The following is an 18,804-nucleotide window of genomic DNA, read 5'->3' on the forward strand; positions in this document are numbered from 1 at the left end:
TAACCGTAACCGTATTGACACCCTTACAAATATTCAATTATCAAAATTATAAAATTGCATCTTCATGCACATTGAAAAATATTTAAATATTTACTATTGTGGGGCGTTACAATTGTGATTTCACATATTAAAAATATAATTTTAAATCAAATAAAAAAATATATAATAAAATTAAAATCGTACTTTTTAAAATCAGCATTGATAACCTCATTTGGTTTCAAATGTAATTATGTAAAGATGCAAAGCAGCTGCATGCTTCTTTCGTTAGCATTAAAGTTGTGTGCATGCTTTTGTTAGGTGTGAGGTGATAACTGAATTTGGTCGTCTTACGTAGTTCTGTTTATATATATATATATATATATATATATATAGAACTCATTAATTTAATAATCTTCTTAATTTTAAAATTTAATTATCCGAAAAAATATAACTGAAATATATAACCGAATGAAACAAATTTGGAAAAACTGTTGAAATTCTTAAGACCTATCTTCACATTAAAAAAAACAAAGAAAAAAAAAAAAAAAAAAAAAAGAAAAAAAGATAGGGTCTGGTACCAATACACTACAATGTATGGGGCCCACAGTTCTGACGGGACTTCATTGTAATCTGATAAAGCGAAATGTGTTAGTTCTGAAGGGACATCAACCGTCTGATCTAAATTTAACGGTGAAGATTACGCGCGTCTACTTATGTCATCTGAAACCTATGCGGCACGCACTCCCTCTCTCTCTTTCTCCGTCTCTCTCCGTCTCTGCAATCGCCCGGTGGTGGAGAAACCCTAAACACACCACGAAACGCGGTCGTTTCGGACTTTCCTCTTCAGGTAACATTTCTGTGACACAATCTCTTTTACTGTGTTTCCTTTCCTACGCTGAAACCCTCTGTATAGTTTAAACCCTAGCGTTTCTCCAACTCTCTCTTTCTCTTCTTCCTCTTTGCCCCCTTTATATCATAAATATGTATGTGTATGTAACTATGGTGGCCCATGATTTTTGATGAAAGGGTTGGTTTTGTGAAAGTAGAATCAAATGAGTTCAGTTCCATGCTAATATTGATTGCTAGTGTTTCATTGGTACTGGGTGATCGGAATTTGATTATTTTGAATTTTTATATGCAATTCAAAGGGTATGGCTTTTAGTTTCCTAAATTGAAGTCCTTGGCTTTTGTGTTTATGTGCGTGCGGGCGTTTATGTTTGCATATGTATATGTATATGTGAGTTGTGTCAGTTGGAAACTTCAAATATGAGAAAAAGAGCTGTTTATGAAAATTGAGAGCCATTGTGTTTGGTTTTCCAGTTTTGTAGCATTTTCATCTGAACCAGCTTGCGTTGTTGTCTAAAGATTAGTTTAGTGAGTAAATATTGATATGGATTCTTCCAAAGAATTGGGTATGGCATTTCTTTGATGATTAATGTTAAAAACTACATTTTTATCTCATAACTATCCCACAATGTTGATGTGGCAGTTCCAACCAACCACTAGATCATTCGTTGTTAAAAATAAAAAAAATAAAAAAAATTCAAGGGTTGGTTGGGATTGCTACATCAACATTGTGGGGGGAAAAATGTGGTTTCTAGCATTACTCTTCTTTCATAGGTTAAGGGTGGCATGCCATATAAAGATTCTTGATTTTCAGTTATCTTTTCTTTTTTTTTTTTTTTTTTTTTTTTTTTTTTTTTTTTTTTTTAAAGTGCAATTTCTTGGCAATCAAATGGAGGTTGGTATCTTAGTTTTGGATTTTTCGGTGAATTTTTCTTTTGGGTCTTTTTTGTATTGTTAAATAGTGAATCAATTTGTATGGTTGGATATTTAGTGCAGAATGTGTTTGCTTTGGTGCTGAAAGTATGTGGCGCATATCTACGGAATTTTTCTGTGAATTAGACACTCAATAACTCAGTGTTGTTACGGTAGCTTAGTATGGATGTTCATGTGATTGATGTGGAAGAAGGGATGGGTCATCGGGGTGCAGCAGATGATGGAAATGCTGAGCTGAATGAAGGTGAAGTAAATGCTGCTGATAATTCCACAGCTCATGATGAGGATGGGATTGACGAGCCGTATGTGGGTATGGAATTTGATTCTGAAGAATCTGCTAAGAGTTTCTATGATGAGTATGCAAGACGGTTGGGTTTTAGCTCCAAAGCTGGCCAGTCTAATCGCTCTCAATCTGATGGGGCAATCATTACTAGAGACTTTGTATGTGGCAGAGAAGGGTTGAAAAGAAGGCATGCTGATAGCTGTGATGCAATGCTCAGGATAGAGTTAAAAGGTCAAGACAAATGGTTTGTAACAAAATTTATAAAGGAGCATAGCCATTCCATGGTGAGTCCAAGTAAAGTGCATTACCTTCGGCCTCGTAGACATTTTGCCGGTGCTTCGAAGACCATGGCTGAAACTTACCAAGGGGTGGGAATTGTTCCGAGTGGTGTTATGTATGTCTCCATGGATGGAAACCATGTCCCTGGAGAGGCAAATCGCGGAGTTAAGAAAACACCTCCTGCAGAATCAAATCGCCCTGGTAAAAACACTGGGGCAATGAATTATGTTGTTAGGCCTTCTAATCGAAAGAGGACACTTGGGAGGGATGCTCAGAATTTGCTGGAATATTTCAAGAAAATGCAGGCTGAGAATCCTGGATTCTTCTATGCAATACAACTTGATGATGATAACCGTATGGCTAATGTATTTTGGGCAGATGCAAGGTCAAGGACAGCTTACAGTCATTTTGGTGATGCAGTAACACTGGACACCATGTACAGAGTAAATCAGTATAGAGTGCCATTCGCTCCATTTACTGGGGTGAACCATCATGGTCAGACAGTTTTGTTTGGTTGTGCATTACTCTTAGATGATTCAGAGGCCTCTTTTGTCTGGCTTTTTAAGACGTTTCTTACGGCAATGAATGATCGTCCTCCTGTCTCTATAATCACTGATCAAGACAGAGCAATACAGACTGCTGTCTCTCAGGTGTTTCCAGAAGCCCGCCACTGTATTAGTAAGTGGCATGTCTTGAGAGAAGGCCAGGAAAAGCTGGCTCATGTATGTCACGTACATCCTAATTTTCAGGTGGAACTGTATAACTGTATCAACTTGACTGAAACTATTGAGGAGTTTGAATTATCTTGGAATTCAGTCCTTGATAAATATGATCTCAGGAGAAATGATTGGCTTCAATCATTATATAATGCCCGTGCTCAATGGGTCCCCGTATATTTTCGGGATTCCTTTTTTGCTGTTCTATCTCCTAATCAAGGATTTGATGGTTCATTTTTTGATGGTTATGTGAATCAACAGACCACTTTGCCTATGTTCTTTAGGCAGTATGAAAGAGCTTTAGAGAGCTCATTTGAAAAGGAAATAGAAGCAGATTTTGATACAATTTGCACCACACCAGTACTGAGGACACCATCACCAATGGAAAAACAGGCAGCAAATCTTTATACAAGGAAAATATTTGCGAAATTTCAGGAAGAGCTAGTTGAAACGTTTGTGTATACAGCAAATAGAATTGAAGGTGATGGAGCTATTAGCACATTCAGGGTTGCAAAGTTTGAGGATGATCAAAAGGCATATATTGTCACATTAAACTATCCTGAGATGAAAGCTAGCTGCAGTTGTCAAATGTTTGAGTATTCTGGAATTCTTTGTAGACATGTTTTGACTGTCTTCACTGTGACAAATGTGCTTACATTGCCATCCCATTACATATTGTCCCGTTGGACTAGAAACGCGAAGAGTGGAGTTGGATTAGATGAACATGGTGGTGAATTACATGGCCAAGAGTCTCTGACATTGCGGTACAACAATCTATGTCGGGAAGCCATAAAGTATGCTGAAGGAGGGTCTATAGCTGTAGAAGCTTATAATGTGGCAATGGGTGCTCTTAAAGAAGGTGTGAAGAAGGTTGCTTTGGTGAAGAAAAATGTTGCCAAAGTTGCACCTCCTAGCTCTCAGGTTAGTGGGGTCGGCTATGATGACAGGAAGACCTCTGCATCGGCTTCAGATATGACCCCACTGTTGTGGCCACGACAAGATGAGGTGACACGACGATTTAATCTAAATGATACTGGTGCTCCTGCTCAATCTGTTGCTGATTTGAATTTGCCTCGCATGGCTCCTGTCTCTCTTCACCGAGATGATGGTCCTCCTGAAAACATGGTACGAAGGAAAATGATTTTTTTTTTTTGTTAGTTTCATATATTCATTATTTATGTTTTTTTTTCCCTCTTTTTCACTTGTGAGTTACATTGTTTTACACATCTGTCTGTTTTGAGCATGATAGCATGAGACTGATCTGGCCCTTGTTTGGCCCTTTTGCATAGGTTGTTCTTCCTTGTCTAAAGTCAATGACTTGGGTTATGGAGAATAAGAATTCAGTGCCTGGGAACAGAGTAGCTGTGATTAATCTGAAGGTATGTAGATGAAGTGAAAGCATAAAAAAACTGGGAACTTTTGTATCATCTAATTGCGCAAGTTGGAAGTGTTTCATCCGATAACTGCCTGCTGGGAGATTACAGCTTAAATAGATGGATCATTTTTAAAATTTATTAAATTAATTGTATTTGATTTTGACCAGTAGCGATGCATGAGTTGCATAGTTTCTCTTATTTTCCTTAAATTTAAAATTAACTGATCAGGAGCTTTATAATATCATATATTTCACTCTTAACCACTGCAGTTGCAAGATTATAGCAGAACCCCTTCAGCAGAATCAGAGGTTAAGTTTCAGCTCTCAAGGGTATCACTTGAACCTATGTTGAGGTCTATGGCCTACATCAGCGAACAGCTATCAACACCGGCCAATAAGGTTGCTGTTATAAACTTGAAGGTATGTGAATTCAAATTCTAGGCCTATGTCGCATAAATATGTCCCATTTGTTTTGTGAACCCCTTTGCTGGATCATTATGTTAAACTTTATTACTAAAAGTTTGTTTTAGCTGTGGTATACTTGTCTTAGGTCCACACATGGAAACACCACCCCCATGTCTCTATGCAAATGCGAGTAGTACATGCAAGTTTGACTGTGATGTTAGATCATAGATCTGGTTTGGTTTTATTTTAACTTCTATCTTTGTGGCAAGCTCACCATATGTACATATTTCTGCAAGGGAAGTGACCCTGATAGGTTATCATGAAGTTTGAACTTTTAAGTTGGGAGGAGTGGTTTTTGACCTTATAATTGGGTTTCATCTCTCTCTCTCTCTCTCTCCTTCGAGGGGAGGTCAATGTAGTATACCTTATAGAAAGGAGGAGGTAGCAAGTGTTGCTGATTGGATTGATGTATAAAAAATGTGATAAAATTTCTCAGGGAGGTCGATGTAGTTTGCCTTATAGCATGAAGGAGATAGCAAGTCTTGTTGATTGGATAGTTTACCTATGGCTATTGTTGAGAATGTGGATGGGTTAGTTGGCATTTTCGGTTGCAGGGTTTCTTCCTTGCCTTTGAAATATCTTGGTCGTCTATTGGGGGCTTCCCTTAAGGCCAAGTCTATTTAGAATGGAGTTACTGAAAAGATACAACATCGTTTGGCTAGTTGGAAAATGATGTACGTGTTTAAGGATGGTAGGACTACCCTTATATAGAGCGCACACTCCAATTTTCCGACATATTTCTTGTCCCTCTTCCCTCTCCTTGTGGGTGTTGCAAATCGCATAAAGAAGCTTAATCATGATTTCTTATGGGATGGGATTAGTGAAAGGGTTCAAATTTCACTTAGTTAGCTGGTCCAAGGTCTACTCTCTGATCTCCGATGAGGGTTGGGCATTCGGAACTTGTTGAAGTTCAACCATGCTCTTTTGGAAAAAAATGGCTTTGGCGTTATGTGTATGAGAGAAAGGCGTGGTGGACTCTAAATTTGGCAACTCGTGGAGTTGGTGGTCTTCTAATGAGCCTATTGGTTCGTGTGGGGTGGGGATTTGGAAGAATATCAGGAGGGGTTGGGGGATATTTTCAAGTCATAATAGGTTTGAGTTGAAGGTGGGGGATGACGCCAATGTTAGATTCTAGCATGATATGTGGTGTGGAGACAAGGCCCCAAAAGAAACCTTTCAAGATTTATATGGCATTGCCTATGTACAAAATGCTTAAGTAGCGGCTCACTTGGAGTTTTTTGGTGACTCAACTCAGTGGAATGTAAGATTTGTTAGAGCAGCTCATGATTAGGAGATCTACGTCTTTGTTTCGTTCTTCAATTTGTTGTACTTAGTAAGAATGAGACAAGATGGTGAAAACAAGCTTTGTTGCTCCCCTCCAGAAAAGGGTTGTTCGTTGTTATCTCCTTTTACAGTGTCCTTGCATGTAACGTTGGCACTCCTTTTTCTTGGAAGAGTATTTGGAGGACTAAGGTTCCCTTGAGGACGGCCTTTTTTGCCTGGTCGTTGGTCCTAGGAAGATCCTTACTATGGACAATCTTAGGAAGCAACATTTCATTGTGATTGATAGGTGTTGTATGTGCAAGAGGAATGGGGAGTCCGTGGACCATCATCTCCTCCATTGTTAGGTCGCTTGCGCCTTAAGAAATGCCTTTTCCAGTTGGGCTGTCTTGGGTGATGCCTAGTGGTGTAGCTAACTTGTTTGCTTGTTGTTGTACTGGTGGTAGAACTTGAAGTGATGCTGTGTGGAATAATGGTGCCTTCTTGCCTCTTGTGATGTCTTTGAAGGAAAAGAAATGACATAAATTTTGAGAACCGCGAGATGTTGTTGGCGGAGCTTGAGTCCTTTTTATTTATTACTCTATATACTTGGACAGCTGCCGTTTGTAGCTCCCTAGGAGCTTAGTTTTCATAATTTTCTTGTTCTTTAATCTATTCCTAGTTAGGTGTTTCTTTTGTATACTTTCTGTGTATCTGAGTAGTGCTTTTCGGTTTTAAAATAAAAAATTCATGTCTAAGATGTTTTCTCCTTGAGTAGCTTCGGAGTTGATCTTCCTCAGAAGCAACATATATGTGGTAATTGTATTATATTTGCTTATGGCTAAGATGGGTCAATGGGACGGATAAACTGGGGTGCATTCCTTAATATTGTTACTATTTTGTTTGTTTTGTGTGTTGTTTTTTTTTGGGGGGTGGGGGGTGGGAAAGGAAGGGTGAGGTCATGAGCTAGGTATCAACGATTTTATAGCATGTAAGTTAAACGAGCTCCATCTCAAATGTCATTTCCTCTTTTTATTGGAATGGGATGAAGGGTGAGGTCATGGGTTCATGAATTACTGGATGTATGTGTATAACTTTTTTTTTGATAAGTAAGTAGTTGACTTTATTAAAAGCGTAGGCGCCCCGGAGTACACTGGAAGTATACAAGGAGGATCACCTAACTAGAAAGGGAAAAACGTACAAGGAAATAGATGTATGTGTATAACTTACCAATAAAAAAAAAAGGAAAAAAGATTTTTTCTTCTTTTTCTTCACCAAAGATATGATTTTCATTGAAATGAACGTGTGAGTGCATTCTTCTATAATTTTCCCTTCACGCACTCAAAAATCCCAAAAAAGGAACACTGTTCAGTTATGATTTGGGTTTGGGTGGTAATCCATTGATCTGGAATGGTTTTGCTGCCATATTTTGCATATGCAGTTTACTTATTAAATTGTTCAATTAGTGAATATGTTCTCTTCTTCCCACAATTCCAGCTTCAAGATACTGAGACAACTTCAGGAGAGTCAGAGGTTAAATTTCAGGTGTCCAGGGATACTTTAGGTGCCATGCTGAGATCAATGGCTTATATACGCGAGCAGCTTTCAAATCCTGTAAGCATTCTTTACCGAATCACCTAGGAATCTTTCTTTAATTGCACTATATTCCCTATAATACGACTGTTGGAATTTTATCTTGCAAAATATATCTTCACTAAACATCATTTACCAATAAACCTGATATATGATTAGTCTTTCATTGTGCAAAATGAAGCTTAATTAGGAAACCCAAGATAAATATCTTAGGGTAAGCTATTCACATGGGATAAAACCACACATTACTTATTCTTTCTGTGTTTGGATTAGTCTTACCCCTTCCCCTCACTCGATTAACATTTCTCTTGGATTGTGAAACTTTTTTGATATTGTACAAATGTGCATTATGCTAAACAATCATGTAATGCAGAAGTTAACATTTTGAAACTTATCTTCTTTACTCCTCAAGTTTTTGCCAGGAAAAGAGTGGGTGGGTGTGTGTGTGTGTGTGTGGGGGGGGGGGGGGGGGGGCAAATAATATAGAAAGAGACAAAAGTAAGAGGAGGATGAAGATGGTGGAAAGAGAAGGATGAGGGGGAGAAAAGAAGGTTTTTGTGAGGAGCCACAGCAAGAAGTCTGAAGAAGTGATTTGATGTTAAAATTTTTACACAGAAATAGAGAAAAAAATAGAAAGAGAAGGACGAGGGGGAGAAAGAAGGTCTGATGAGGAATGCAGCAAATAAGGCAGAGGAAGCAGTTGATTCTTCTTTCTTTCTTTCATCTTTGTTAATATGGAAATGATATCCCATTGATACTATACCCTACCCGGTGTGGGAGTATCCATTATATGTGGAGTATACTTTTTTCCATTGACTTTCAATTACTAAACCTGTCTTTTATTACTGTGACTATAAAATTCTTACTGGATAGATTTCTAGTATAATAATAATAATTATTGTCTTCATTCATTTGCTCTCTCCTCTCTCCATCTTCATCATTTATCTTTCATCCTATCTAGCCACTTTGGTCGTTAAATCATGAACTAACGTCACTGTCTCTCCCCGTTTAGCTTCTCTGGACCATAAAAAGGTTGCTTTTCAACCTCTTGATCTCGCAATCTGCCATAGCCTATATATAGCTTATAGTAAATTGGCAGTTTATTTAATAAGTGAGGCTTTCTCAAAGCACTTGTCTTTCAAGCAGCATTCCCTTTATGAATGTAGTACATAGGGACTCCCAAGTGAAGTAAATAAAATGGGAGGCATGACAAAGGCGGAGCCAAGATTTTGGTTCACAGGGGGCAAGTTTTCTTTTATTATTAAACCCCTTTTTTTTTTTTTTCTCAATCCTTAGCCCTCTCATTGGAAAATTCTAAGAAGGAATTTTTTGTTTTAATGTGTTACTTATTCTTTTGGCTACAAGGAAATGAGTGTCTTCTATTAGACTAACTAAGGTTCTCGTTTTATAATTTTGTTGTAAGATCTAAAATTCGTTTCTTTCTCTCTCTTTTTTTTTTTTTTTTTTTTTGCTGAAATCGATTCTGTTGTTTTTATGTTTGTATGCTCTTGCACTGTGAAGGATCTTTTGCTTGAATTTGAATAAATAATTGGCAGTAGCTGGACTGAAGCATTTGAAGTGTATGGTGGTGTCACATTAAAGTATATGGTGAAAATTTGATTTTGTTGTTTTAATCATGAGACTTGTTTGGCAGGCCGAGACCCACTCAGAGCCTCAATCCAAAAAGCAAAGGAAGTAAAGCATGGTAATTTGTGGACTTCAAATTTCACGCCCAGATCCCCATGAATGGAAAAAGTAGGGTCTCTTTTCCGTTGGGATGTTTTCATTTTCTAATTATATGTTGGATAGCCTCTCTTTTCCCCTTCTCTGTAAGCTTGTCCAACATACTTGTACATGTAATGTATCAAACCTGTGAATTCAAGGCATCAAAGAGTCTTTGTTAGGTCTGATATGCTCCTTATCGTATCTTTCCCCATTGATAGATGACACCATCTACTTAATATGCTTGTTCTAGATTGTCTCCCCGTTCTTTTTGATAGGTTCATTTTTCTTCCACAAGAATTGGTCAGTAAACTTTCAATTTGGACTGATTTAACTACTCAGAATTCTCGATACAAACAGGCTGCCGTTTAGTTTCTAGCTGCCCCTTCGTTTACCAGATTGTGGATTTCTTGCATGTCAATCAAAGGAACATACTTGGTTGGATTAACAATTGGGGAAAATATCAAAGAATTACCTTGTGCTTTTGCTGAATTTGATTTAACAACCTCATGTAATTCTACTTTTGCAGTCAAATGCTTTGCCAAATTGGTAATATAATGCATGTGATATTACAATTATAACCATAAGATAATTAATAATAATAATAATAATAATAATAATAAAAAAAATCTTACACTATATTACCAAGCTAAAGTGGCTCTACCTAGCGAAGTTTGTGTTTGGGTAGAGGGTTGGCTATTGCAAGTAGGTGCTTTCTGACCTAAAAAAATTGATTTACAACCCCCACTCAGCTTAAAATTTATAATATTACCCCTCATTTTGTACTAAATGGATACTTTTCATTTCATTTGAAATGGAGATGATTCATTTCATTTGAAATGGAGAGGATTCTATTTCCTCAGCTCAAGAGTGGGAAAACCCCCCCTCCATACAAAAATGTCCCATGGAGCACAATGCCAATGCCAAAACATTTGGAAAGGGTCATATAACCAAATTAGTTAAGTTGGTTAGGTTAGTTTATATGATGACCTGGATTAGTTATATTTCTGTTAATTCATTTGTTGTATAAATAGAACAAATGAAAGCAAAGTATAATGCTGTTTTGTTTTTTCTTACAACTCTGCAACTTTGATAGGGGAGCAAAGTATTCTTAGTCAAGTTTTCTTTTCATGGTGTTTTCTTCCTCTGCAATTTCCATTGAAGATCTTCCAGTCCCTTCTACCTTCATCATGGTTATAGTCCTAGTTCTACATTGGTTTCTCAACCTTTCACTGGTGAGAATTACAATACTTGGAATTGTTCCGTGATTATGTCGTTAACAACCAAAAACAAAGTCGGCTTTAGTGATGGTACTCTTGAGCAAACCATCAAGTCCTTGAGATGTTTTACATCACACATGGATCAGGTGCTATAAAATGGTTTTGTCTTGGATTTTGAACTCAGTTTCAAAGGAAATACTTGCAAGTGTTATATATATTAATACTGCTGAAGAAATGTGGATCGATCTAAAATAGCGTTCTTTTCAATGAAATGGCCTAAGAATCTTTCAATTGCAAAAGGCCATTTCATCTCTATCACAGGAAAATGTATCGGTGAGTAACTACTTCACTTGTCTTGAAGGATTGTGGGATGAACTGAGCAATTATCGTCCTCTATCTACATGTTCTCGTGGCGCTTTGAAAAAACCTTTTTTTTTTTTTTTTTTTCCTATTCAAAAAGGCGGAAAGTGGCAACCAATGTAATTTTCCTCCTTGGGCATGACCATCAGGGTTCTCACCCGCTGTGAAATGTTCGGTTTGAGCCATAGCTACCTGGGAAGGCGAGTCCGTCACCATAGCCCCAAGAGAGTGCAAGTTGGTAAAACCCTTTCTTAGTAGCATCTGGTTCACAGGCTACTATTGCAAGCGGGGTCGAACCCGTTACCACTAGGAAGAAAAGAGGGGGGGAATTCAACCTTATCCCATGCTGTTTTACCAATTCAACTATCACCTTGGTAATAAAGAAAAAAACATTTCTTGATTACCACCAACATGAGTTATTTTATTTTTATTTTTTTCATTTCCTTACGGGATTGAATGAGTTTTTTTCTCACATTAGAGGACATATTGTCCTTCTTGATCTTCTACGATCAATTAACAAAGTGTGTTTTATTTTGTTCTTCAAGAAGAATGCCAGAGAGAAAAATTCATCATCAATTGGATCTTTAACTCATGATATTGATGCATTAATGACAAAGTATGTTTTAGCACCTCAAAATTGACATGCTTAGCGGAATGCCTCTCGTAAAAGATCATCCCACCCACAGTCATTGTGGTGTTATTGGTCATACTATTGAAAAATGCTACAAATTACATGGGTATCCACCTGGTTATAAGTTCAATAAAAGAAAATCCAATTCTTATTTTGCTAATTAAGCATCTGAGCAAGAAGTTCCTGGGTTACAAGTTCAATAAAAGAAAATCCAATTCTCATTTTGCTAATTAAGCATATAAGCATAAAGTTGCTCAATTGCCTATTACTCATGAGCAATGACAACAATTATCAGCTTTGCTCAAGCCTCAACCATTTGATGCACTTCCTTCCACTCATCAAGTGGGTAATATTCTTACTTCTGAATATCACTTTTTTTTCAAATATGTTAGGTGACTATCTTTCTTCTCCTATCTTCTTTCTTAGGCACTAAACATTTTGTTTTTTCATCTTCCACTTTGTTTCATGCTGCTTTAGTAATAGTCAAAATGATAATCCTTGGATTATCGATACTAGAGATATTGATCATGTACTTATATAAAAAAAATAAGAAAAAAAAGTAAGGATATTGATCATATGATCAGTTCTTTTTCATATTTAACCTTTATTGTTGTAGTTTCCACTTGTGTAAAACTGTCATATGGTTAATTTGCTTTAGTTACCCATACTGACACACTAAAATTTTCAGATACTCTTATTCCAGTTGAAGTTCTTTGTGTTCCATCATTTTCTTTTAATCTAATTTATGCCAATAAACTTATCAAAACTACGGTTTTTGCTTTATACTGTTAGAATTTCACTAAATAAATCTGTCTTACTCTATAGCATGTGCACAATAATGAAAAGAATGCAAGCGTACCTTCTTTGTTAGAAGATGAGTCTGCCATCTTCCTCCTTTTGTCCTGTTGTGTTGTGTGTGTAGAGGACACTAGTCTCTCAACCCTAATTTCTCTGATGATCTAATGAAGTATAATGGGCTAACTTCATTATATATGTAGGATGAGAGTACATGGCTTCCTCAAGTGCTTATAGAATTGGTCCAGCCCATTATGGACCCAAATATTAAAATGGCTATGCAGTCCACCCAAATGTGAAATAAAACCCAACATATACAACATTTGTTCAATTGGAATACAATTAGAATGGGTAGAGAACAAGGTGGCCTGTTTCATTTACAATACAAATCTCAATCACATTCTTATGCTCAAGTTTCAATTCAAGTCTCTTCCATAAATGTTGTTTATGTTGATATTTGACATTTAGACTAGGCCATATATCACATTCTTGAATAAAATTGTTGCATGGACTAATTAATTCCTCTAATTTCTTTTGAATCAAACAAATGTTGTACAGTTTGTCCCTTAGCTAAGCAACGTCGATTGCATTTTTCAATCAGCAACTCCGTTTCTTAGCATCCTTTTGAGTTGAGGTATTGTGATATTTGAGAACCATTATATGTTGAATCTACTAATGTTCTTGTTTCTTTCTTACCATTGTAGATTACTATAGTTGATTTACTTAAGTTTATCTCAAACTTGCTCCCATATTCAATCTTTCCTTCATTTGATCAAAACACAATAATAACTTATGTTGTGCAAAAAACACGTACACGCGATCACAATTACAGTTAAATAAGACGAGAATAATCACACATAAAATAACACCAAGATTTAAGTGGTTCCTTCAGTATGAGGTACGTCCACTGGCTCAGGCGATCATAACGAAATTCACTATGAAAGATGGAGTACAAAATATAGTAGAGAGAAAATCACTCAGATCCAAAATCCCAATACACCCAAATCTCACTATCACACAAAAGAGATTATTCCCCAAAGAGAATACAAAAGACAGAAATACTAACTCTTCTTCTTTTGCTGGGATACGATGGCGATTCGTCTCTATTTCTTTTTCTCTTCCACTATAGCACCCTTTCTTTTTCTCTCTTATTTTGACTCCTCCAAAATCAAGAAGAAAACAGTCAACGTCTTTTGATCACACACATAGCAGCCCACCTTTCTCACTTTTAGAGACTAACATTTGTGCAGCTCTATCTTGTGATACGGTGCTTACAGCCCTCAAACACAGCAGCCCACAAAATTATACTTGTGCAGCTCTGTTTTGCTTCTCTTGTGCACACACAAAAAGAACCAAAAAGCATATATATATATATATATATATATATATATATATAGCAAGCAAGCTAGGTTACTTTTGGGAGAAAAGTCCAAGTCGGTGCATTCCTCTCCCACTCCAAGTTGGAATATGAAACCAAAGCTTACAAGGACTTAGTAAAAGCAATGGACCCCACACCAACCCTTGATGGGTTAAGGCACACACGTCAACACCTTAGAATTAATTTTTTTGTGATCCAACAATGGTGAATGGTTGATTTTTATTCTTAAAATGAACAATTGATCTCTAGAGTAGTGTTGAAACGCTTCAACAAAAGGCTATTGTTCAATGTAAACATCAACATTTATTGAATATGGCAAGAGCTTTGAGGTTTCAAGCTCATCTTTTTTTCCTGTAGTGATTGTATACTTACTGTTGTACATGTCATAAATCGCATTCCAACCCCTCGGCTTTTCCAATAAATTTTCATATGGAACACTATTTTCCATTACTCCAACCTATTCTCAGCATCATGTCTTTGGATGTCTTTGCTATGCATCTACTCTCACCAGTAGCCAGTAGGGGCGAAAATCTAGAACCGCTAACCGCTTTTTTTACATATATATATTTTTATTATATAATAATAATAATAATAAGAATATTTATACTTATAACATGATTAATTGATGATTAAATCATATGATTATATAATAACAAATTATACATGTATGTTAATCCAATGTATGTTAGTATATTATAAATTATAATTATACATATATGCATATTGAATAATATAAATGTATAAGATCAATACTTAATCATGTGATTCAATGACAGTTCAAATGCTTAATCACATGATCAATTAATTATTAAATCATATGGTTAAATAATAACAAATTATACATATATAACATGACATAAGTATACAAATTCATACTAATACAATAATTATTAATTAAGTATCTAGAGACTTAGTTCCAATACATGTTATAAATTATAATTTTACATAATAATAATAATACTAACTCCCCCTTAGTCTTTTGATTCTAATATAAATATATTGTTTGTATGTTAGATAATATATATATATATATATTGCCTACACTTGTGCGAAGGCAATATAAAGCAGATCGAAAGTCTGTACTTGTATTTAGGTGGAAAGTCTGTACTTTAGGTTTTCAAGTAAACCTCTCTTCAAACTCTTCTTGTTTGTCCCAGATTGGAAACAAACCAACTTATTACACTTTCACTCCTCTATATAAAGCAGCCCTTCATTGCCTGGCTAAGACCAACCTCACTAAGACCTAGGAAGCTTGGCTAAGCCCAAGCCTGGCGCGCCATAGGTGCACAAGCCGGGTTTTAGTGCAAATTTTTTTTTTCTTGGCGCACCGTAGGTATACAAGCTGGGTTTCAGTATAATTTTATTTATTTTTTATTAAAAGCGGAGGCGGTTATTTATCTGCTAACTGCTAACCAGACGAGTAACCGCCTAAGCTATTAACCACCTAGCAATTAGCGGAGACAGTTACTAAGATTTACTAACCGCCTAGGTAGTTGTGGTTAGTGGTTTTAGTCACTAACCGCTAATTGCAACCATCTTTTCACCCCTACTCACCAATACAAAATTTAACTCACGTGCTAAGCCTCGTACTTTTATAGGATAGCCCTATAGAAGCATATGATACAAGTTGTTTGATGTTACTACAAAGTCTGTACTTGTATCCGGAAATGTAATTTTTCTTGAGGATATTTTTCATATGAATCATCAAAGTTTAATATGTCTACTCTAGATGATTGATTTGTTCTTCCTAAATAAGTTTCTAATGATGTATCTTCATTTCTTATATTCCATTACATCCTACTAATCTTGAACACAGTGCCGAGCCAGGGTTTTGGTTCAAGGGAATCAACACAAATTTATTGATTAAAAAATTAAAAATACTAAAACATATAACTAACGCAATAAATAAATAATTCAACAAATTTAATTATTGTTTAAAACATATAAATGTAACTTACAATTTATTTTATCTCTTAAAATTCTTTATTTAGTTTTCCTCCTGGACAAGACTTCATACCTTGAAATCATTGCATGATTACTTCGTTGCTAATAGTTTTGAATATATAATTTTCAATGTACGTAACTAGACAATCATTTATCCACTAATCTCTCATTCAGTTACGTAAACGATTTTTAACAATATTTATTGAAGAAAAAGCTATTTCAACAATTGAAGGGTAGCTTTGAGCCGCCCCTTTGTGCGTAGCCACCCCAATTTTTGTATTACCATAATCACCTCTGTTCCATCTACCGCCTTTATACGATTCTTGACATCCTCAGGCAAGTGCAGTGGTGGGTTAGGAAAGGGGGGCAAATCCAACTTCTACATCTTTGATATCATATCGGTGGTGGGTTCTTTGTTAATATATTTTTAGACTTCTTTTGGCTTATCTTGAAATCAATGTCCTCTACCCGCTCCCATAGCTTCTCTTCAAACCATTCTTTGGGCTTTGAGCTTGTACAACAGAAGTCATGATCTTTTCAAAATCAAACCCTTATTTCTTGGGGCTGTCCACAAGTTTACTTTTCTATAGTTCTCGTAAGTCTATGCATAAATACAAATAAACAATTTATTTTCCAAAAACAAACAAACAAAAAAATTATTAGAAAAAAAAAAAAAAATTAACGCTTATGAATTATTGAGCACCCATGTGCACTAGTGGGAGATCGGATGTCCTCGATGGTGGACATCGTAATTCTTGAATGATTTGAATCTGGTCTATTATAGGTATTCTTCTCAACTCTGATCTCTTCCGGTTATGGGTCACTTGGTTAGTTGACATGGCTGACGATTAGCTTTTTTAGGGCTTTTGGCGATCAAAGTTTGTAAGAGAAGAAGAAGAAGAGAGGAAGATGATGTTTAAGAGCTTTCGATTTTATGTGAAATAGATCGAAGCGGGTTGGCTCATATTGAATCAACTTAATTTTCCCATTACCTCACTCAAATACTTTCCATTTTAAGAAACTTCTTTTATGACCAACGCTTTTAATATCTATAAAAGTTCTTGTCTGGTTTTTGCATTTTTTAATAAAGCTTCACATCTTCATTGAGCTTGATTATATGCACTACTGTGAGCCCCAACATGACTATGTAACTTCTCTTTCTTCTTCCAATTTTTAGACCATTCAATAACAACACAAGTCTTCTCCTACTTGATTTCCAGTATCTAGTTTGAAGATATAACAATATAAGTAATATGCAACATTTTTTTAAAATTTTTTTTTTCAACCAATCACCATATTCTTTGAACCATGTTGGATTAAAACGGCACCATGTTTTTCCAAATTGTGCTTTTGAAAAATCACAGTTAAGTGGTTGACAAGGTCTTTTCTGTTGTACGCTCTTTGAATTTGATCTCTATCACTAGGATGATAATTATGAATTTTTTTTCTTAAGCAATGATCTACTAACAGATTTGATAAATCGATCTTGAAATGAGCTCATTTAGAATTTGATTGCAATTCAATAAAATCATTTTTGTTCATCATACTCTTAGGTAATTACAATTATATATTTCATATTATTAAAAAATATGTAACAAAAACTATATATATATATATAGATAGACACACACACAATTAATTAAAAGAGCAATTTAAATATTAAAGCTCATAATTGTAAAAGTTAAATTACATATCTCTTAGTTTCTAAAAAAATATAGCAATTAATTGGAATTGTTGAAAGCTTCAAATAGGATAAAATATTGTAAGGGTAATCATAAATTTCAACTTGTTTAATGGTGGCTTTAAAGATGCAAAAGCAAATTAGTGTTTTAAATATGGACACATGTTAATTTTATAGAATAGGTTGGAGGAGATTCCTCCAACCCAGTTTGGAAGAAAATTCTGTCCTTTTTTTTAATAGTAGAGACAAAGTTGAAATAAATTTTATTAAAAACTCATGTGCATTTCACATGTTATTAAAAAAATGGACACATGTCACTTTTATAGACTAAGTTGAAGGAAATTCCTTCAACCCAGTTTGGAGGAAAACTCTGTCCTTTCAGTATTGCTTCCAACGTTTTGTCACGTCACAAAAAATAAAAAATAAAAAAATATTAAATTAGAGAAATGACAGGATGACACACAGATAGACAGAGGATTTACAAATACTAAATTACACGCAGCGTTTTTTGAAATCTAAATAGGACGTCGGTAATACCCCAAAAAATAAAATTCATTTTAAAAATATATAAATCCTTTGTAAAATACACATGGTTTCAAAATAAAGTTTCTTTATATATATATATATATATATATATATATATATATATATATATATCAAGGGAAGATTTGATCCTAGAACCTTGAGGATCAATACTAGACTTTAGAGGCTCGTTCCTCATGCTGCATAAACTCGATTTCACACCCAAAAACCCTAAAAATCGACCCTTTGATCTATTTAATCATCTGTTAGCCTTTGGGGACCCATTTTGCTAGAAAACCTAGCGTCCTAGAGCGTGGGGAAGGTTGCTACCTTTCCACCTTAGGGACATTTATTTCTTCTGCAGTTTAGCAGGTACTAGATCGAGTTAGAGCTTAGAGTCTTTCACCGAGCTTGCGATGTGGAGCGAGAAAAATAGGCACTTTTATTGTGTCTAAGTAGTTAAGAACTCTAGGAATATATTAGGCAATAGTTAGTTGTTGTTATCTTTAATGGATTTTGTATTGTAGTTTTATTTAAGAGATATTTTTTAAGTATTAATTGAAGCTCAGATCATATTATTCCGCATGTCTTATACTCTCATAGATGTTTAGAGTAGTGTTTCCCAATTAACACTCCCTAATAGTTGACGTGGAAGTTCTACCTTAACTCCCAGGTTATTATTTTTATTAATTTATTATGGCGAGTTATAGTTAGATACCTTTGGACTTGTTTAGGAAAGTAAATAAGTCTGTGAGTCAGTCAGAAAGGACCATCCAGATCTTAAAAGACAGGATGAAAATGTGGGCTCGATTTCAAGGGGAG

At 35.5% G+C, this 18,804-nt stretch overlaps 1 protein-coding gene across 2 annotated transcripts; it reads left to right on the forward strand.

Moving 5' to 3' along the window:
• The first annotated feature begins 716 nt into the window (after positions 1-716).
• FRS3 (FAR1-related sequence 3) lies at positions 717-9,696 on the forward strand. Of its 2 annotated transcripts, none has more exons than XM_059574082.2 (6): positions 717-826; positions 1,817-4,161; positions 4,326-4,415; positions 4,682-4,831; positions 7,634-7,750; positions 9,384-9,696. In XM_059574082.2, the coding sequence occupies exons 2-6, from the start codon at positions 1,921-1,923 to the stop codon at positions 9,426-9,428; spliced, it is 2,643 nt and encodes an 880-aa protein (XP_059430065.1). In that variant the 5' UTR covers positions 717-826; positions 1,817-1,920; the 3' UTR covers positions 9,429-9,696. The 2 variants fall into 2 exon arrangements, with proteins under 2 accessions (XP_059430065.1, XP_059430066.1); XM_059574083.2 differs by having other exon boundaries at positions 718-826; positions 1,822-4,161.
• The last annotated feature ends 9,108 nt before the right edge of the window (positions 9,697-18,804 follow it).

The sequence above is a fragment of the Corylus avellana genome, chromosome 8, assembly GCF_965113065.1.
Source record: "Corylus avellana chromosome 8, dhCorAvel1.hap1.2, whole genome shotgun sequence".
NCBI lineage: Eukaryota > Viridiplantae > Streptophyta > Magnoliopsida > Fagales > Betulaceae > Corylus > Corylus avellana.

Excerpts from the sequence above, each read along its gene's own strand:
- FRS3 (XM_059574082.2), top strand. The coding sequence starts at position 1,921 with ATGGATGTTCATGTGATTGATGTGGAAGAAGGGATGGGTCATCGGGGT. Across the intron at positions 4,162-4,325 it reads ATGGTCCTCCTGAAAACATG|GTTGTTCTTCCTTGTCTAAA; the intron begins GTACGAAGGAAA and ends CCTTTTGCATAG. Across the intron at positions 4,832-7,633 it reads TTGCTGTTATAAACTTGAAG|CTTCAAGATACTGAGACAAC; the intron begins GTATGTGAATTC and ends CCACAATTCCAG.